This window comes from Mercurialis annua, linkage group LG1-X (assembly GCF_937616625.2).
Source record: "Mercurialis annua linkage group LG1-X, ddMerAnnu1.2, whole genome shotgun sequence".
Classification (NCBI taxonomy): Eukaryota; Viridiplantae; Streptophyta; class Magnoliopsida; order Malpighiales; family Euphorbiaceae; genus Mercurialis; species Mercurialis annua.
The window spans coordinates 11,445,108-11,467,945 of NC_065570.1; the positions used below are offsets into that span (position 1 = coordinate 11,445,108).

General features: G+C 30.0%; 1 protein-coding gene across 1 annotated transcript; it reads left to right on the forward strand.

Annotated features, from left to right (window-relative positions):
* The first annotated feature begins 14,339 nt into the window (after nt 1-14,339).
* On the forward strand, nt 14,340-20,196 carry LOC126660431 (ras-related protein RABE1c). Its single transcript, XM_050353943.2, has 9 exons — nt 14,340-14,467; nt 14,570-14,658; nt 15,212-15,284; nt 15,358-15,458; nt 17,135-17,200; nt 17,423-17,520; nt 17,633-17,695; nt 17,786-17,878; nt 19,837-20,196. Exons 2-9 carry the CDS (start codon nt 14,586-14,588, stop codon nt 19,918-19,920), a joined length of 651 nt encoding a protein of 216 aa, XP_050209900.1. The 5' UTR covers nt 14,340-14,467; nt 14,570-14,585; the 3' UTR covers nt 19,921-20,196.
* Nucleotides 20,197-22,838: the final 2,642 nt, after the last annotated feature.

A 22,838-nucleotide genomic window follows, 5' to 3' on the forward strand; every position in this document is an offset into this window, starting at 1 on the left:
CACAAAATTCTTGCGTTTTCAAAATGTGAAGGAGAACTGGGGTTGTATTCATTTATAGTCCCTTATATTTCAACTATTTCCTATACCAGTCCTTCTATTTTATTTTATAGCAAATTAATTCTATAAAACTCTTCTGGTTCGACTAAAACATCAAACCAGCCGCTCAAAAATTGATATAGACGACTGAGGAGAACGAGTTTCGGACTTTTTAATCTTTTGGTATGCAACTTGACCAGCTCCCAACTGAAAAAACGAATGTACATACTGATACTACAGCGCTTTTATTATTCAAAGTAAGGCCTTTTTTCTTAATTTGATTCATAAACTTTTGTCGAGTTTTTTTTTCTTTCGCTATTTCTTGCGATGTCTTCGCTAGTAATGATTTTCTAATTCAGCAGGTTTTATGGATCTTTGAAAGTGGTCACTCCACCACTGTTTTTAATTTGTATTAAAAAGTAAGACTAGTCTAGTCCTCGTGATAAAAGGCCATGCACTAAACAAACATATTTCAAATTTTTCTGCAACGAGAACACCAAATGAATCAAGGACTTGTTTTTCTATACAATTATAAATTAATTCGTGAGATAGAATCAATATACTATAATTTTGTAGTTTTTGGTCCAATTTTTTTAGAATATTTGTCATTAATTTGTTGATATATTGTATATCATTATTCATAAGTTTAATATGGTGATAAAAAATTTAAAATTTTAAATGTGAATTTTAGTAAAAAAAAATGTGTCAAGAATTAATGATTATGATTTTTTATTACATTCATTAGAAAAATATAATGGATGTTTTTATTACAAAAAGAAACAGAAGGGCCTCTTTACGAAAGGGATAAAATGCCAAGAACTATAGATGAAAATTGTCCGGAGAAGTACAGAAAGAACCGAATAAAAGTGAAAAATGCTGGTGGAAATAAACCAATGAATATTCTTTTTTCTGGTCGGATCAATTTGCTGTCTTGGTTGCTTGCCAGCTGTTCGCTCGTTTTAACACATGTTCATTTTTGATAGGTTGGCTAAATTAGGCTATGTGTATGGTGACGGAATTCCAAACGGTCGTATGGTTCAGTTTATTTGGTAGTACGTTACTGTTGATTGTGCAATGGAAAACTAAAAACGGCTGTTGCTTAACAGTTTAGTGAACAATAAGTTTTTACTTTTTTTTATTCTATTCTCCTAGAATTAGGAAACTTTAAATCATTTTTAAATAATTTTAAAAATACTAATCTTTAATAAAAAAAACTGAATCCGGTGGACGAACCAATAAAACCACTAGTGTTCATTTCAACCGGTTAAATCAGTAAATTACAAATGCAAAAATAAATTTTAGTTGAATTAAGGTCTAACTAATTATTAATAATTCAATTGATTCATCACTAATCTAACCAGTTGTTTGATCCGAGTTAATTAGTTTTACCTAGTCCAGCCAAATTGTTGACTTTATAGTAGAGGTGGCAAATGGGTGGATTTGGGTGGGTATGGGTTGAGTTTAAATGGGTAGGGTCATAAATGGGTAATCTACCCATTTATGACCCGTTTTAATTTTATATGGGTACCCATATCCTTATAATCCTATATGACCCTAACCCACCCATTAACCCACTTTATATGTATAATGTTAAAAATTGACTTTTCAAAATTTAAATTATGTTACATTTTAATTGTACATCTTGTGAGAATTAATGAATTTTAGAGAGAAACTTTTAGAGAGAATATGTTTCGGAAAAAAATACTTTCCGGAAAAAAATATTTGCCGAAAAAAATTCCGACAAAAACGTTATTTTTCCGGGAAAAGATATTTTCCAACAAATATTTTCTGAAAAAAAATTTATGAAAAAATATTTTCCAACAAATATTTTTCTGAAAAAAATATTTTTCGGAAAAAAAAAAAACATTTTTCTGAAAAAAATATTCAAATTCTACTTATTTCATTAGTAACATTAAAGAAAAAATAAATAAATTAACAAAATATAGTCTGAATCATTTGTTCAAATCATTAATCAAATTACAAGTTTATCATCCTACTCAAATTCAAATTAGGTCAAAATCATTTGTGCAAAGCATCTGTTCTACAATATGTTCCATACAAGTACTACCAAATCAAAACTAGATGAAAAATGTATTGTGCTGCCCTTGTTTCCATCAACCGAGTCCGTTTCCAACCGAAGTTTAAACGTTGCTTGGAGGACGACCTTTGGATAATTGAGTTCATCTTTGTTAGTACACTTGGAGGATGGCCTTCAGATATCACCATTGTCCTGCACTTCAAAAACAACAATTAACATTAATGCTAGCCTATATATTAAACCAAATTTATACATGCATTTCGCAGCCTATATATGCTCAACTTAAACAATTTCAATTGCTCCATAAATTGATAACGTGTAACAAAGCAATAAAAACATGTACAACAATAAGACCAAACAAAGTAAAAGAAGCAGATTCAATTGCTCCATAAATTGATAAGGTGCAACAAAGCAAGAAGCAGATTCAATTGCTCCATAAATTGATAAGGTGCAACAAAGCAATAGAAGCAGATTCAACAATTGGACCAAACAAAGCAATAGAAGCAGATTCACTTAAAAGATATAATGAAAGATATTAAAATGCATACCTAAGTAACCTTTGTGAATGAACAAGACATGGAATTGCATAATTCTTCAAAATCTTCAATCAGAGATTCTTTCTCGAGATCTTCTTCAATAAGAGGTACCCCATATAACCAATCTCGAGCACATAATAATGCTTCTGCATTTTGAGGCAGAAGAGAGCTCCGATATTTATCGAGAATCCGTCCTCCAATACTAAAAGCAGATTCTGAGGCAACCGTGGTTATAGGAATACTAAGAATGTCACGAGCCAACAATGAAAGTTCTGGATATCGAAAAAAATTATCTTTCCAATAATTAAGAACCTCTAAATCTGCAAACTGTTTTCTATCAAGCCTAGGTTCTTCAAAATACAAATCCAATTGCGATTTGGCTTTAACAGAGCCAAAAATTTCACTTTCAAAACTATCAAACTCATCAACATCATCCCCCGTAAAACAAGTAACAATTCTGTTTGATCTAATAGAGGTTGAATCTTTAGCAGATGAAACCATATACTCTTCAAAGAGAGAATACAATCTGTTACGAATATGAAGCACACGATCTTTTGATTCGATACCATCTATTTTAAACAAACAAAATTCCACAAAATCCAACTTATAGCGAGGATCTAAAATAATTGCTATGGATAAAATTTCACTGTAAGAATGCCAATACTTATCAAATTTAATCTTCATTCTTGTAGCCATTCTGCTAATTACATCCTCACCATTTCCTAATTCTTCCAATAAACGCAACTCAATCTTCCACACTCCATGAAAATATAAATTTGCAGTCGGATACTTAGTTCCAGAAAAAAGTGTAGATATTTCGGAAAAGGGTTTTAAAAGCTTCATTATTCTCTCAGCTTGAAGCCACTCTTCTGTTGTAGGACAAGAGGTATACTTAGTATCAATTAAAAATAAATGTTGAAAAGCACGCTGAAAAAGTAGAGCACTCTCAATCATTAGATATGTCGAATTCCACCTAGTTGGTACATCTTGTCGTACTTGCCTACAACTTAAAGAACACTGCAAAATACACTCAGCAAATTTCACCCTTCTCGCATTACTAGCCCTAACATACTTTACGCTCTCCCTAATTTTATCTATAGAAGATTGAGCAACTTTAACACCTTCTTGCACAATCAGATTAAGTATATGAGCTCCGCACCGCACATGCAAAAAATCACCATCACACGGCAAAAACTTCCCTAAAAATTCATATTTTTTCAAAATACCCACCATCGTATCATTATATGAAACATTATCTAGACTAATTGTGAATATTTTTCTCTCAATACCCCATTCTTTCAACAGGCTAAACATTTTTTCAGCTAGCACCACACCACAATACGGAGGTGGAACATAAGTAAAACACAAAATTCTCTTTTGCAATTCCCAATTTTCATCAACAAAATGTGCAGTGACAGTCATGTAATGATCAGTAGTGATTGAGGACCACAAATCTGATGTCAAACAAATTCTACTAGAAGTGGAACCTATCAGGCATAGAAGTTTTTCTTTTTCTTTTTTGAAAACTTTTATAACATCTGCCTTAGCTGTATTCCTAGAAATGGTTTGTACATTTGGATTCAAATAACTATTAACATTCCTTACTCCTTCATGCTCCACATATGAGAAAGAGTAATTATGTTTAATTATAGAAATTGCAACCTTTTCTCTATAAATTTCTTGGTTTAAAATTGAATGCAACGATCCACATATTTGAAGTTCTTTCTTATAACAAACATCAATGTGACGCAATAAATTTTTTGTTCCATAACCTGGACTAATTAAATATGATTGCCCACACCATTTACATTTTGCCCATTGTTTACCATCATCTAATTAATCGAGTTTATCAAAGTGATCCCATACTTGAGACGTACATTTTCTACTTCGTTTAGAACTGCAAGTAGCACTTTCTTCAACCTCAGTATCTTGCTCTTCTAGTGACATGATAAGAGGGTGATAATTAATATGAAAAAATGATGTCCAGAAGCATGGCAAAAAATAAGGAAACCTGCATAACATAAAAATGTACATATTAATATAAAAGATATTGACAGTGAAAGACACATCCAATAAAAACTTGAGAGATTTAGATAACTAATTTTGAATTATATTACTTTACAATTACTTAGTTTATTATAGCTTGATGTGGCAAGTTTATATCGATGTCAAGACCAATTTCGTAGTTATTTGATTAGATTAAGCTGACGAAGAAAATTATATGCTTTTAAATATAAAATATCCAAAATCAAATTGAAACCGAATAATGATCAACTTAAAACGAAACAACAATAAAAAAAATTAAATTACTTGGTACCAAAATTGTCTTCATATCTATATTGAATTAATAAAGAAAAGAGTGGATGCACAGGTTAAAAAATTCAATTATTGAATCAAGCATATATATTTTCAGATTATATGCAATCACATAGTAAAACATTATTTCAAATAATCACATTTGACTGTTGGTCGTTTTTTTAAAATACTTAATTGAAACATTAAGATTACACAATCAGAATAAGCAATTAAATTTCATACTTGGTCTAAGCATACATGGTTTCCATAGATTCCACAACAGATTATGCTAATACAAGTTTCCATTCATCTACTATCTTGCTTAAACATGTTAAATGATAATATTTTGTTATAATTCACAAATTTAGTGATGAACCCATTTACCCAAAAAGGAAAACGAATAAAAGAAAATTACCTGAAATGAGAAGAAGAGAAGTTCTTCGTTTGAACTGAGAATGTGACTATTAGTTTATAGATCGAAGAAGCACAATAATATTTTGTATTATCAGTATAAAAGCTTCATGACAATCCAATTTTCCCAAAACTGAGCAAACCCTAATTTCAATAGCAATTCAAGTCAAATTAGAAAAAGGAAAGAAATAGGTCGATGTCTCTCTGATATTCTGATATCCTCATAATGTGATACTCAAATTATTGGGTACCCATACCCAATGTAACCCAGCCCATCTAAATAAAATTTAAAATTTTATTACCCATTTATTTTTACTTACTACCCATTTATCACCCATATCCTTTATATCATGGGTGGGTATGGGTGGGTAAATGGGTATGGGTGGCATTTGCCACCTCTACTTTATAGCAAATCGAATTAGATAATATGCTAATTTCTGGTTCAATCGGTTGGTTAAATAACTAAAATTTTATACTATTAAACATAATATTTGAGTATAAATTAGAATAATAAATTTTAAAATATTAAGATATTTATATCTAACTTATTTTAAATTTAACTTTTTTGCTTATGAATATTTTTGTTTCAAATTCTATCAAATCATTTTAAAATGAACTCCATAGTTTAATAAATTTTTTAATAATGATAAAAATACTTCTCATATTCAAAAAATATTTCTATATTTATTATATTCTATAAAAAGGTATTTTTGAATAAATTATATAATTATTTTAAAAATAATATAATTTATATCAATTTATATTTATATGCTCCAAATTTATTTCATTTCATAATTAAATTATATATTTTATTTCTTTTCATACTTTAAAATATAATATTTTTAAGTGTTAATATTTATAGGCTCAAACTAAAATAAAATAAAACTTATGTTTTTATACTTTCATATAATAGTTTCACTTTTAAACTATGGACCCATGAAAGTAAAGCAATACATGCTCTCGCAAATATCTACACCAGTCAGTAGTCTTTATGAAGAGGACTCTCGATGTTAGCTTTTTTCTGTTATCTAGCTAAAAAATTATATGTATACAACTATAATTTTTTAACACCTTGCAATTTCATAGCACAACATCTCCTGTACCTTTATTCTTATTCTATCTATAAGCGGACTCCATTATTATAGAGTAATGAATAGTCAAACTCTACATGTAGAGTTTACTATTTAAAACTCTAAAAAAAAGTGGGTTTATAGAGTTGGATTTGAGTTGCCTAACTCTAAATGGTGAGACTTAACTCCTTTTCAGAGTTGGGTTGGATATGCCGTTAAAAGTAGATTAATTTTTAAATATGAGGGACAAAATCATTGATAAATATAAAAGTGAATGACCAAATCGTTGAGAAAAATAAAAGTGGGGGATCATATAGTTTCGTTAACTAACACCGACAATGGACAGAATGATTAAATTATTGATAAAAATAAAAGTGAAGAATCATATCATTTGATTTTCAAACAAGAGGGACTAAACTATGAATTATGGTAAATGTGAGGCGAGTCATAGTAATTTGCTCTAAATGTTTTACACAAATAGTCATTGTTAAGCCACTGCAGTAAATAAGCGATCTATTTGTCCAATTTTTCACTCTTAGTAATAAGGACAACATCAACATTTTTCATGGTAAAAAAAATAAAGTCTTTTGCCTCCATTTTTTGAAATAGAGACTTTCAAAACGAAACAGTTTGTTAACATCAAAACGAACAGATTCAAAACCACAAACATCATCAGAAGTCATCGCATAAACTTTATATGCCTTAAAATTATTGGAACAATTTATGAAATGGAATAAAATTACGAATATGTTTCAGGCCGAGTCGCGGACTAAAATAGAAACGTACGTATAATATTTGAGAAATAAAAAAGCATAATAAATACTTGAACCGAGCCAAACCAAACCAGTCAGCTAGCCGACCAAACGGACGATACCCACATGTGGTAAATCGGGAAAGATTCAACTCCTAGTCCATTCATAATATTGGATACTCTTTGCGGCTCAATTCTAAGTGAAATTGTCCAATATTATAACTCAAATAAATAAGCTTTCTGAAACAATATAAAAATTCAAAAAACTCTCCACACTCTCACTACTCTACAATACATTTTTTTCTTGTTTCAAAATCAACATGTATCAACATTAGCAAATCATGTTAGGTATTTGTATAACATTTTGTTTTTCAAAAATAGGGTAGTTTGTGTTATAGTTTGGACTGTAATAATGTGTATATATATATATATATATAAACATGTACACATACATGTATTATAGTTAATAATCATATACATATTATTATTATAAAGTTTAAAGGATTAATTGAGATGATATTATTTTATATGGGGTCAAAAGTCAATAAAGAATAAATTCTTGTGTAAACCCAGTTCGCCACGTCATGTTATGAACCATTCTTTCATTAATTAACATGTGTCAATTACATTTAAAAATTACTTTCTTTATTTTAGAGTGTTTAACCATAGTTAACTCCTCATTTTATAGATATAACTACCACTACAAATTGTCGGTTAGATTAACCTTATCAAGTTCACATTACATTAATTCAAATATCACCACAAGAATTTCTCTTTCATATTCCTGTAAATTTCGTTACTTCATTAACTGAATTTTTTATTTGATTGTATTTCTTATCTGGTTGTCCATTAATCTAAATATCACCACTTCTTTGTTTCTACCATTTTAGGCATTTCATTAACTGAATTTTTTTTTTGAATCATTGTTATTTTAATTTATATTATAATTTTATCTAACATTAAAAAATTGACAATTTTCAATACCAGATTATCTATTAACCTAATATTACCAATTTTCTATTTCCGCAATTTTGGCCATTTCATAACTAATTCTCTATTTTTTTCAATCATCACTATTATAATTTGTGTTATGATTATAACATAAAAAACAATAATTTTTCAATACAATTTAAACTTTTTGTATTTTTGTCAAAATTAACATTCTAATTACCATTGTTGCATTCCTGGGTAAAAAATCATAAATACATATGATGTCTAATATATCAAACAATATTCAAAATTAAATGATGTTCAATAAATCTATTTTTAAAACAAAATATCATCTAAAATAACAAATTAATTAACAAAGCTATACCAACATAGCATTTAAATAGTTTCTCTCATTTATCAATAAAGTCATGAATCCTTCATTTGAATAATAATCGTAGTTGTCTTATGAATTTTTGGAGCCCTGTAAAATTTAAAAATTATTTATTAGCTATCAACAAGTAATTAAACTAAATTAATTAAAACTTAATAAATTTATAAAAATTGTATCTAATGCACATCTTTCATTATATCAAAATCTCGTAGCATAGATGTGAACGGAACATTCGAATAATCAAAATTACAATTCAACATTGATGTTGACTTCTGTAAATAAAACAATTAAACTTTATGATTTAAACTTTACAAAATGATTGCAATATAGTATAAAAACTCACATATGGACATGCATGCATAGGATAGGCAAAAGATGGTAGATATTCCACATTTGAATTTTCCTAGAGATCAAAAAATATTTGTCAATATCACAATATATAAACTATTACATTTTAAACTAAAAAGACCTGCACAACTTACAAATCTTTGAGGTTCATTTGAAGTCTCTGCCGGAATAAAAGTTTGAGTTGCAGTTTGACTAGCCACTTGTTTTCTTTGTCTTGTAATAGAAAATAATCAAATACTTTATGTGCTAGCACAAAAATACAAACATATAATAATATAAATGCTTACTTTTAACGGTCTCTTTTCTTATTCCACTTGATTTTTTCCTTTGATTAATTTCCAAATGTTCTTTTAGTCTAGAATTAGAAACTCCTTTTGGCATGATTTGAGGAGGATCCAAAATACGAGTTTCGTTTTTCTCTTGACCATCCTAATCAATTTTTCATGGTCATTCTCATGTGAATTTGATTTTTTGAGAAATTCCTTAAGTGCATTATCAAAATGCTCCCAACCAATCTGTCTTCCTACTTGATGTTCTTGGCTCATTGTTATAAGATCATATGCATATTGCATTGCTCGACTGCAGTAAGAACTATTAGGCTCGTTAGAAGCTCTTGATGAAGTGGCACTTTGATTGAATAAATGGACCCTCATTTTTGCATCCTTAGACCATCTTGTCAAAATATATTGATATGGAATTCTAGATGTGTTCTTAAAGTTGAGAACCACCAATGCGTGAGCACATAAAATTCCAACAGTCTTGAATTTATAACAAGAGCACTGAACCTCCATTGTTGAGATATCAAGTTGAATTTCTCTTACCTTTGATTCTCTTTCTTGCATCATTAATTCAAATATATGTAAATCACCATCATTAGAGACTTCTCTAAAATTAGAGGCACCGCATCCATCCAAATATTCTTTTTCAAAAAGCTTATATATCTTATGGGTATAAACTTGAGAAGCATGCTTCAACATGTCACTATGCTTGACCACACAAGTTGGTGCTTTTTGATGACAATTATAATCCTCCACGACTTCATTTTTACGCCATCTTGTAACCAACTTTTGAAATTCAACTACAAATTCTGTGAGAGACGTAGTTTTTTTAGTCATTCCATTCAACACATTGTTGGTACTCTCACTCCTTTAAGAAGCTTTAATCCCACAATCAAACACATCCTTGTTAAGAGCCGTGCACCATTTTTTTCAAATTTTATACAAGTTATTGAGCCAACTATGCTCTCCATTAGTATACTCTGAAATCATTTTAGCCCAAAGTTCTTCAAATTCTTCTTCTGAATCACATCCATGCAAACACATATAAAACAAATCTTGAAACACCTTATTAGCATTCAAACTACCTAAATATGATGTCGCATTCTTACAAATATGCCACAAGCATAGACGATAACGTGAATTAGGAAAAATAGATTCAATGGCATTTCCCATCGCTCTATCTTGATCAGTGATTATAGTCTTTGGCTGTTGACCTCCCATCGACTCTAAAAAGGTACTGAAGAGCCATTCAAAGGACTTGCTAGTTTCATCAGAGAGAAATGCACAACCAAACATGATATTTTGCCAATGATGGTTCACCCCCACAAATGGTGCACATACTAGATTATATCTATTAGTGCGATAAGTAGCATAAAAAATAACCACATCACCAAAGCAATCATAATCAATTTTTGACCTACCATCTCTCCAAAAAAAAAATTAGTCATTCTTCCTTCGATGTTAAGTTGCACATCCCAATAATACATACCTCCGTCTTCATGAATTCTAGTCTTAAAAAGATTAACCAAACTCTGAGAATCTCATACCTCTATTAACTTTAATCTCCCTGCATTAACAAAATTATAACAATCTTTCTTTGTGAATCCTAAATTTTCAGAACCACCACTTTCCTCAGCCATATATGAAAATGCATCGATTGTTCTAATTCCTGCATTCATCATAGATTTAAGAACATTGCCTTTTGAACTAGAAATTGTTCGCACACTTTGTAGTAGATGTCTTTCTTCAGGTGTTGCAAAAGAATGATTATGTTCATTAATAAAACACAATATCTTCAATTGCCCTTGTGCATCAACTAGGAAACGAACCATCGCTTTGCATCCGGTTCTACTATCTAACCTATTGAAAGTTGCATCACTTGATTTTTCATCATTTTTATATCCATGCTTTGAACAATAATATTCTTTCGTTCTAATATTTTTGGTTCCCGCATAATATGTATGTTTTCCCTTTCTAATGCTAAATCATTTACAAAATCCATAATCACAACACAATTCATAAACCTCTTCTTCATTACTCACAATTTGATCCAATAACGTATCAACTTTTGAAGTTTCATAAATTTTATCAACTTCTTCCATATCTATATCATAAAATAAATGAATTAGAATTACCTATTATTTATATTATGATTTAAATTTTATATGTTCTATTCTTTTTAGAGTTATAATTTCATGAAGACAAATTAAACTGTTAAATAGCTAAACAAAATATTCATCAATTAAAACATTATCACATAATAAAATTTAATTGCATCAAATAAAAACTGAATATAAAAATTAAACTAACAATTTTTATCTATGACTGAATTTCATAAGACAACGAAAATAAATAGCCACAGTTTGAAATACATAAGATTAAATTAATAGTTAAAAGAAATATACCCATGAAAAAAATTATAAATGGACACTTACCTCAACATGAAGTATATGATTCTGAGGAAAAAAAGAAAAATGGCGATTCCAAGAGCAGGTAGGAAATATTGTTTTAACTTATGTAAATGTGAATAAGAATTTGCAGTGACGTGAAAGAGAAAAGTCTTTTGGTATTTTCAGTATTTAATTATATCATTAATGATTACAAAAGAGAGAGTTAACTATGGTTAAATACTCTAAAGTAAAGAAAGTAATTTTTAAATGTAATTGACACATGTTAATTAATGAAAGGATGACTCATAACATGACGCGGCGAACTGGGTTCACAAAAGAATTTCTCAAAATAAAGTGCGGGAATCAATTTAAATGTATAGAATTCATGAGATGTAAATTATTAATTAATAATGGACAGATAAGTAATCGACACCACTAGTTATTTACGAAAGAGTGTGGCCCTAATTGACGTGTCCTTTGAATTTGTTTAAATAGGCTTCTCATTTGCCATTTAAACATATATACAAAAATTTATACTCAAATATGAGTCTCTCTTTTCCACTCCAACTCATACTCATTTCTCAACCCATTTTTTTATTTACTTATAGTAAAAACTCATTTTTTGGATATATCATTCACACAAACTAATTTTTTGGTTAATTGAATGTTTATTTTTTAATTATAATTTATATAGTTAACTTTTTAAATATTCATTTTGGTCCAACTTTTCATTGAATACTAATTAGATTTTTAATAATTTAATTCAAATTGTTTTTACTGGTGAAAATAAAATAAATAAATAAGTAAAAATTATTTTAATGCATTATACATGAAATTTAAACAACATATTATTTTATTTAAACATAAAAATCATGTTACATTAACATTAAAGCGAATAGATAAATACTACAATTAAACCAATTCTACAACGGAAATTAAAATAATAGTTGATAATAAACATTAAACATTAGAATTAAAATTACTTAATCAATAATCCGGTAAATCCCACTGGATCCATCAATATCATGAAAATCTTGGCTAAAATTATCTTGTTGCAGTGACATTTGTTGCTGCTCTCTTTTTTGAATTATTCTGTCTTGTTCAACTTGAGTAATGACTCAAATTTTCGGATTAGAAATAATATTCAAGTATATGAGTATTATTTTGTTTTCTTCTTTCTCTTTTTGAAAAAGAAATTGCTCGTTTTACATATTCATTTGTTCTTATTTATCCGAACCGAACTTTTCAAGCAACTTTATAACCTTGTCATTTTGTTCTATAATGCTAACAATAGTAGAAAATTTCTCGGCCATTTTTCTCTTTAATTTAACTTTTTTTACTCTAATGGACCGTAAAGAACCACCAATATTATGATCTTTTAAATTATCAGAAAATGGTGACTGCTTGGGGAGATTTAGATATTTGAGAGTCGAAAGGAGAGTATTCAGACTCAGATGAAATATCGTTGAAATGTGGTAATTGATGAACTTGTCTTGGACTATCGTTGTTATCCTTAAATGACTCAAAATCTTTTATAGTGTGTCACACATGATCAAATTTAAAACCTTTTATAAATAACAGGTCTTGTGTCAATAGCACTTTCATTCATTGCAACTACAAAATTATTACAAAAATAATGTCAAGTTAAGAACAATATTTAAAAATTAATTATAAATAATAAGTATTAAATACTTACAATATCTTCATTTGATGCATCACTTGCATTTATATTCTCAACTTGTATGATGCGCCCATTCAATTTTCAAACTGTTTTTTCAATAATTTGAATTCGAGCTTGAACCGAGCGTTGGATACACTCCTCCCAAATTATTATTTTTTTCTTTGTTGTACCTGTTCCACACTCTAGACCAAAAAGTATCTTAAGATTGATACATACTCGTAATTGCATCTTGAGATATTTCACATAAATTTTACATAAAAACTTTTTCTCATGAACATTATAACCAGAGGACCGAATATACATAATTGTAAGCAATTGATTTTCAAGGTCACTTCATCACATGGTGGAAATTTTGAAACAAGCACAACTTGAATTTTTTACATAAAATTGTTGAATTAATTTCTTTAAATCTCAACCATTTGATTAAATTGTATAAGAATCTAATCAATCATCGATTTTTAAGGTCACTTTATCACATAGTGTAAATTTTGAAACAAGCACAACTTGGATTACTTACATCAAACCGTTTGATTGATTTCTTTAAGTCTCAACTATTTGACTAAATTGAACAAGAATCTAATCAATTATGACAAGTCTCAATTTTTAAGGTCACTTTATCACATGATGAAAATTTTGAAATAAACACAACTTGGATTACTTACATCAAACCATTGGATTGATTTCTTTAAGTTTCAACCATTTGATTAAATTGTACAAGAATCTAATCAATTATGACAAGTTTCGATTTTCAAGATCATTTTATCACATGGAGGAAATTTTGAAAGAAGCACAATTTGGATTACTTACACCAAACTATTGGATTGATTTCTTTAAGTCTCAACCATTTGATTAAATTGTACAAGAATCTAATCAATTATGACATGTGGAGCAATTTTATTCTATAAAGTATTTTGTAAGTTCTGTTAAAAAAAAAAGTATTTTGTAAGAAAGTTTGAAAATCATAAACTTCCATAGCAAAATAATCGACATCCAATATGATACGACATCGTTACACGCTACCATTAGAACAGCTAGCCTAGGAACGTCATCGTTTCCCAAAATCAAATAGCACAAACGCAACATCCCCGGCATTTCAATTGACATTAATATGGAGCGTTGGATACAAATATGAACAAAAGCATATAAAATAATCCAACGGCCCAAAAAATGTCCTCTCCTCTCCGAAAAACATAAAAAAGAAAAAAATTCAACTGCCGACCGGTGGTGACGTGGCCTTAAACAATTTGGCTCCTCCAATTACTACTAATCTTTTTCTCTCATATTAGATCTCAAACTCTCTTCTCTCGATCTGGTGCTTCCCTTTTTATTTTAATTTTTTTAAAATTATTTAATCGAAAAAGCATCTGTTTCTAAGGTTTAATTTTAGTTTTTAATTTTTGATTTTGTGTTTTAGTAATAATTTTGTAGCAATGGCTGCTCCACCTGCCCGAGCTCGTGCCGATTACGATTACCTTATAAAGCTTCTCTTGATCGGCGATAGCGGTATGATTAATTAATTTTTTATTTTATTTTTTTGCATTTTTTTTATACGTGTTTGAATTTTAAATGTTATTGTTGATTCAATTTTGATGATGTTAGGTTTCCGTAATCTGATGGTTTCGTATTTTGATTTTCGAGATATTTTGATTTGGATCACGAATGTGTGTGGTTTTTTTGTTTTGATTTTGTTGACTCGATTTTTAGGTCAAATTTTATCCTTAAATTTAAAATTACTTGCATGAAGGAAGAAAATTGCTGGTTTTTTAACCCCGTGTGCTTTAAGTTGATTAGATGCATGATCGTAGCTAGTGCAAATTGATTTCGGCACATTTTGTTTCGCGGTTGTTTGAATTGTCAAAATTTATGAATTGAATTTGAATTGAATGGCGTGGCTGCTGGAATCGAGAGAGGATTTCGTAAGCAAGTATGTGTGTGGCGTCACATGAGCTTGCGCCTTGCAGTTGGATTGCTCCTTGTAATTTGTATATTTTCAGTGACTTAAGATGGTAGCCAAGTTGGATAATTGAATTTGGTTTTTGGATACATGGCTTTGCAGGTGTGGGTAAGAGTTGCCTTCTTTTACGTTTCTCAGATGGTTCCTTCACGACTAGTTTCATTACAACCATCGGGTAAGTGATTTTGAGCTTAGATACGTTTTTGTTTCTTAATGGAGTTTTTTCTGATCTTTGATTTCTTTTATAGAATTGATTTTAAGATAAGAACCATTGAGCTTGATGGAAAGCGAATCAAATTGCAAATTTGGGATACTGCTGGTCAAGAACGTTTTCGAACAATCACAACAGGTTAGTGCCTTGGATTATACCATTACTCCTTTAATGCTGTTTAATGCGATCAGGTGCTTCCTTCTATGTTTAAAATCTGGGTCTATGCTTTCTTATATATGGCTTTTTTGTATTAAAACATAAATGAAGTAGTGCTCTCTGGTTCTGCATTTGATGGAAGGTGTCTTAACATTCTTATGAAGATACTAGCTTGGAAGTGCTTCTGATTGATAGATGGAAAACACCTAGAGATGGTTGATAGACAATTTTACATGAAAACTAAATTGAATTTCTCTTTTCATTTAACCTTTATATGGTTTTCATATTTATATTGTTATCAATTGCTACATGGTACATTCTTTTTGTCTAATTATCTCTTGAAGCTTTACTAGCAAAGATTTCTACGGACTCAAAATCAGTCTTGCTTTTTGTAATTTGATTATTTTTCTCATTTAGAGTATTCTGTAATTTAAGGTCTATTCTAATATTCTCACTCAATTACTGGCTTTGGTTAATGGATGTGGAGTTTACTTTCTATTCTTGAGAAAGATAAGGAATTTGGTGGATATATGATTATTGAAAATGGAGGATTAGTTATTTGAAATGATATATGCCTTATGTAAAAACAATGTTCGTATTCTGTTGGACCATTGAAAATAAGAATTTCAAGCTAAGGAAGCTTTGGCCTTGAAGGTCTGGGTGATGAATGGCGACTATTGTCCAATCGAATTCCAGATTTTACAAATGTGTACATTATGTTAATTTCTTTTCTGATACATATGCAGTTATTTAGAGTGTATTTTCGGATGCAGTAAGTTATAATGAGAGTATACCAACAAGTTTTTGCTTGTACCTGCTTCCTGTCATCTAAGCTATACACTGACTGATTGGACTTTCCTGTCAAATACTGAAGTATATGCAGTTTTGCACTGTACATTTTCAGATGCAGTAAATTTTAATGAGAGCATAGCAGAAAGTTTTTGCTTGTACCTGCTTCCTGTCTTCTCTGCTATATACTGACTTTGGTTAGACTTTCTTGCTGAAGTATGAAGACATGTCATGTCTCATGTAGTTGGTCAGTTTTGACTTGGAAATACAATTAAGGGATAAGTTATTATGCAAGTTTGTGAATTGTTGATGGATCAGCCTTTGCACTGCCAGATTCTCTTATAGTTCATCTCTTTTGAAAATAAAATAAAATAGTTTATGTCATCTTTTTGTTGCTGATTCGTATCATCCACTTTGTTTACTTGGACTCAAGTGAAAATGCTCTCAGCTTGATTGTTAATTAGTCTTATATATCAACTTTATTTAATTGGAGTTAACGATAATGCTAAAAGTGACTTGATTCATAGATCTTGGTCGGTTTATCGGATCCTTTTCTATTTTTAAGACGAACACCAGTTACCATCTTTATTCTTCAGGCAGTAGGATGTTGGCTTTTTGACAGGCTTGTTTGTTTTGACTTTCTTGAGTCGCATGCAAGCATTAATTTTACCTACGTAGGCCTGCTCTCTTGGTGACAATGGATTTGTATTTTTGTCTCTACCTTTAGATTATACTTTGTATTTGCTGAAATATAATTCAGTGTCCTTTCTGAAATTTTTTGCAATCTAGTTTGATAGTCTAGTTTATTTCTACTGTGCTTTCTCATATTAATTGGCTCAACTTTTATTAAGTAAAATGCTCTTTTGCAGCTTATTACCGTGGAGCTATGGGTATTTTGCTCGTATATGATGTCACCGATGAGTCATCCTTTAATAGTAATTATTTCTCCTACTCGTGCTTTTTGAAATACAAATTTTAATGATTTTGCTAATCATTTTTATTTTGTCTATCTGTTCTAATATAATACATGGTTAATGGATCGTAATATTGATGGTAATGCCACTTTTACGCTAGAAATGTCTAGGATCTGTTATTATTAAGTGTTTATTTGTATTTTTTTATTCTCCGCCATCATACTTTCTCCCGTTTATGTCTAGACATTAGGAATTGGATTCGTAATATTGAACAACATGCTTCTGACAACGTGAACAAGATTCTGGTGGGTAACAAGGCAGATATGGATGAAAGCAAAAGGGTCTGTGGTTCTGTTCTCTCTCTCTCTCTCTCTCTCCCTCTCCCAACATATATATGTGTGTGCGCAAATGCACTTGTTGTATGCATGAATTGACGAGGAACTTTTTCTACAGGCTGTTCCTACCTCAAAGGGCCAGGCTCTTGCAGATGAATATGGAATTAAATTTTTTGAGACTGTATGTAGAATCTACTGCTTTTATTGGAATAGTTGGTAAGCTGGTTGATTATTTTTCCTTTGTATATGATGAATAAATTTTCTTATACAGAGTGCAAAGACAAATTTAAATGTGGAGGAGGTTTTCTTTTCAATAGCTAGGGATATCAAGCAAAGGCTTGCAGACACTGATTCTAGAGCTGAGGTACAAATTTCTTTGAACTTTGGCTTGTTATTATCACTCTATGCATGGTCCAGATGGTATCGTGATAATTGTAAAACTACATTTTACGTAATCTATGTGGTATTTTTGAGAATGTGTCATCTGTTTATAAGTGAAGAAGTTATTGCTATGAATCGATACCTCAAGATTTGGTAATTTTTTTTATGATTTTGTTCATCTGTCTTCTTCCATCTTGCTCTTCCCTTTCCCTCCTCCATGCAACATCTGTCCATAGATCTGATCAGCTGTAGCTTCTCTATCTCTTTGATAACCTATCACCTCAAGTTTAGCGATGCAACATGTTGCCTGGCTTGTCACCAAGTCTACAAGAAACCTTTTCAACTCCCTTGCACATATTAAGAACAAGAGAGATCTCTGCGTGTTTGCTTTAATCCCAAAAGTTTCTTTAAACTTTCCAGTGAATGAAAGCAATTCTCTCAAAGTTTGCACGGGTAATAGGCACTGGTGTACCCAAACTATCGCTATATTTCATTTCGGTGATTGAACTTTGATTTTTTACACTTTGGTTTCTGAACATTAGTTTTATTTCAACAGAGTTTTTCTGACCAAAATTATGACGTGGCTGCCGGATTTTGCCGCTTAGCAATTGTTTTTTCTTTTAGTTTCCTGAAAACTTGTCACTTATGCATAATTTCAATTATGCAAGGAGTTTTTTGGCCAAATTATGCATACATGTCAAGTTTCTAGGCGAAAAGAAAAGTAAAATTTGGCTGTCGTATATGCATTTTTTGCAGGAAATCCTCCCGTTGAAATAAAATTAAAGTTCAGTAACGAAATCGAAAAGAAATTTAAGTTTAGAAACCAAAATGAAAAGAATCAAAGTTTGGTCATCAAAATAATATATGGTGATAGTTAGGGTACCCCCAGTGTGTATTACCCCAGTTTGCAAATAGCTTGATCCACATTTTAGGTATACCTTTGACTGATTTACTCGAGACAAGATTCCTGGCCTAACAGTTTTTACCTGAAGGTTCTTCAAAACATTCGTTGAGGTGCATTCTGCTTTTCTAAGAGTTGACATGTGGACCTTGTCATTTGGGTTTCTCATCTAATTTGTCTGGTTGTGATTGTGAGGGTGGCAGTTGGTGGTGGCTGTTAGGACTTTAGGTTTAGAATGGTTGTTAAGAGTATTTCTGCTGTTGAAGGTTCTTTTAGTCCTCAGTTTAATAATATGCATTTGGGTACTGGTGTTGATAGCTACTCAGGATGGTCATTTAGTGCTTTTCAAGAATGTTTGGTTTTCATTTTTGTACTGGGTTTGATGTCTAGGTGAAAAAGGCTAAAATTGCTTGGTAAAATATGACTAGAAAATATTTGAATGATATTTAAAAAAGTCGGAAAATCAAGGGGTTCAACATGTAGCTTGTTGATTAAGCTGTAATATAGGATTATACTCCCTCCATTCCAAATTGATAGGCAATTTGTTCCCAATTATTGGCAGTCAATTGTTAATTAAGTTATAAATATCATAGATTCTCTTATTAATTCCTCATTTATTAATTTTGCATAAGACCACAACTCAATTTAATAAGGATAGCTATGATAATTGTTTATAATTTAACTCATCTTATCTTAGATTAATTAATTTTTTAATATGTGTAACTATACTAAAGTGCCTGTCAATTTGAGACGGAGGGTATAATATATATATAGTTTATTAAAGTTGAGGACTATTGTTCTTCGGCTTGATATCTCATCAATAAGTGAAATAAATGGGCTTTATTGTCAACTTAAAAGAACTGGCTTGTCTCTCTTTTCTTTTATTGATGAAGTTGATACATTGGCATGTGATTGATGGCACATTAAAATTTTCGACATTCAATTGATAAGATGCATTAACATTAATACAAACCTAAACAAAAATTGGTTACTGTAATATTTTACTGATGTATGGAGCACTGTGGTGTTGGACTATGCAGCCACAGACGATCAGAATTAACCAACCAGACCAAGCAGGAGGGGCTAGCCAAGCTGCCCCAAAATCAGCTTGCTGTGGTTCGTAAAAGAAGGCCATGACCATCTTGGGATCTCATGGCTACATATGTTGATGGAAGCTAATTTTGTTACAGCTTATGTGATTGGTGCGCTTGTATTGTTCTCTCTATTATTATTTTTCACTCACTGTTATGCATTTGGGTGCAAATGCTAGATCCTCCTTCCTATTTTCAGAAGTTATTATGTGTTTGATTTTATAAATTTTAGATTTGAACTTTATCTTTTAAGGGTTAGATCAATGTTAGATTTTAATTTGTTATAATTAAGTCATGATTATTTGTCCATTGCCTCATTTATATCTTACATGTTTGTCATGAATTTGTTTAAATTGCTTTCCATGGCTTACAGAAGGTGTTTGTTTCAAAATTAAATGTCTAGCTGAAGTGCGATGTTCAGTAATTTTGACGGAAGCTCACAGCTTTTTTCATGTATTTTTATGATAGTGCGAAGGCAACGACAGGCGATGTGAACGTTCTCAGCTTCATTTTGGTGGTGTTTTTTTGGCCAAAATTATTAATAATGAAAAGTTTTGAATAGGGGTGCACAAAAAGTCCAACTGAATAGGCAACATTAAAAGCACAGAAATTTCAGTTCACTTTTAGTATAACTTGAACCAAAAAACTGCTTCTGAGATTGAAAAAAACTAACTAAACTGATTGGTTTTGTTTGATTTGAAAATATTTTATTTTTTTATAAGTTCAGTTCAGTATAGTTTAAAGAAAATTAAAATTTCAGTTCAATTGTGGTCTATGAAGCACAAAAACTTTGGTGAAGTTGCGTGTCCCGTTTTGGAAACCGGAAACTCTCAGAAATTTTTAAAAATTTATAAGGAAACGTTTCGGGGCGTTTTCGTAAATAAAAAAATTATAAAAAAGTAAACCATTCTCAACAAATATTTTTTTTTGAGTCAATTAAACACAATTTTTATTGTTCACGTTATCTACAATAAAACTTATCTTCTTATTTTTATTAGATTTAATTAGATTTAATCTATTTTATTAATTGGTATAAATATATAAATAAAATTTAATACATATAACATTTTTAAGTTTTAATTCTATAAATATATCCCTATATTTTTATTATTTACATGTTTTTCCCGCAACTCGTGTTCTTCATATCAGAAAAATACCATTTCCGCGGGTCCGTTTCGTGTCGTTTCCGTTTCCCGTTTTTATTTCTGTGCTGCCTAGGTCGTGGTCGGTTAATCTTGAAAAAAAATTGAGTCTTTAATTTAGTTAAAGTTCGATCAAACTCACACCCCTAAACTAGGAGAGTATGCATGAATCATTTAGACATTATGCACGAAATGTAATCACAATTTTGTTCAATAGTAAGATTATCATTCAGTCGTGCAATATACACGACATGTAAACAAAATTTGATTTTAAATATTTAAATTTAAGTGGTGTTTAATAACCAATTTAATAATCTATCTATATATTTATATAATTGAGAGGGCTTTCTTATTGATTTTCACCAAATATTGATTTTACCTTTTTTGAACTACTTATTTCACTTCTTTTATTTTAATAAATTTTCAGTTTCTATTTGTTTTAAACTATCTATAATACTAAGTTTGATTGTAGTTACATTTTTGGAAGTTTACTTTAATTATATTTACACTTTACAGTCATATATAAGTAGTTAGCAATGTACCACAAATTAGCTTATGATTGTAATAGTTTAATAATTTGTTGAGCTAACATAGCTCCATATGGGATCTAGAAGGAAAACAATACTCCCTTTGTTCTATAAAATAAAAAAAATGGCGATTTTATAAGAATTAAAAAACTCGTTAATTATGATTGATATATTTAAATATTTTTGTAATGCTCTTTAGTTTTATTAAAATGAAATATTATGAAGCTATTGTATTTATTTAATGCTCATGCAATAAAATTATGAGGATAGTTTGATAATTTTATTCTAAATTATCAATAAATGTGATTACTTTTTTTATTTTTATGGGATAAAAAATGCCCATTTTTTTCTAAATTTATGGGACAAAATATGCAATAATTACACATAAAAATTAGTTTGAACTGGTGGAAGTTTATAAAGATTTAAAATTTTAACTAAAATTAGTTGGCTAAAAATTAAATTAATAAAAGTAGAAATAAACTATAAAAAATTATTATTGTTTAAATATGAAATAAATAATGATATCTTTAGTAGATCAATAATAAATATGAGTTTCTTATTTTATAAGTCTTAAAAAATAAATTCAAATAATAAATACTTAATAAAAAAATATTATAAAGAAAGCATTCCCATGATATTTTTTTGATGTTTGATTTTCAAACTCAATTTATTTTTTTGATTCTTCTTGGTTAACTTTAAGGCTTGTAGTGATCTGGGCGTGCATTGAGATTTCTAGACTGAGCTTCTAAACATATATCAAAGATGTCTTTTTATTTTCTTTTAGTTAATGTGCTCTCCTCCTAATTAATTAAGTCGTCCATGCCTCTATGGTTTTGGAATGAGGATCAAGTGAGTTTTCAACATCTAGAAGGTTCAACTATGCCCTTAACGTTTGAAATTTTAAACAAACAGGCCTCATAGTTTAACACTTATGAGCGGAGTGGGGTTTAGGGGCCGCTTATTTAATATTATGGCTGATTTCAGATCTAGAAAGGTTTTTAAAAAATAGAGTCACCATCTAACTAAGTTAGAAAATGATTTTTAAACCGACTGGGTAGATCTTTCACGTTTATGGGTGAGACCACCTTACATCGGACAAAAAAACTGGATTCGATGGACAATACCAAAACTCTTATACTTGACCTATCGGTTGCATCATGTTTACATGACACATATGTTTATCTCATTTTAATCATACATGTAGTTCATATGATAATGTACTGAAAATCTAAACAAGTCTGATAGCGATAAAACATGTGAGACGCGCACATGACTCGATCGG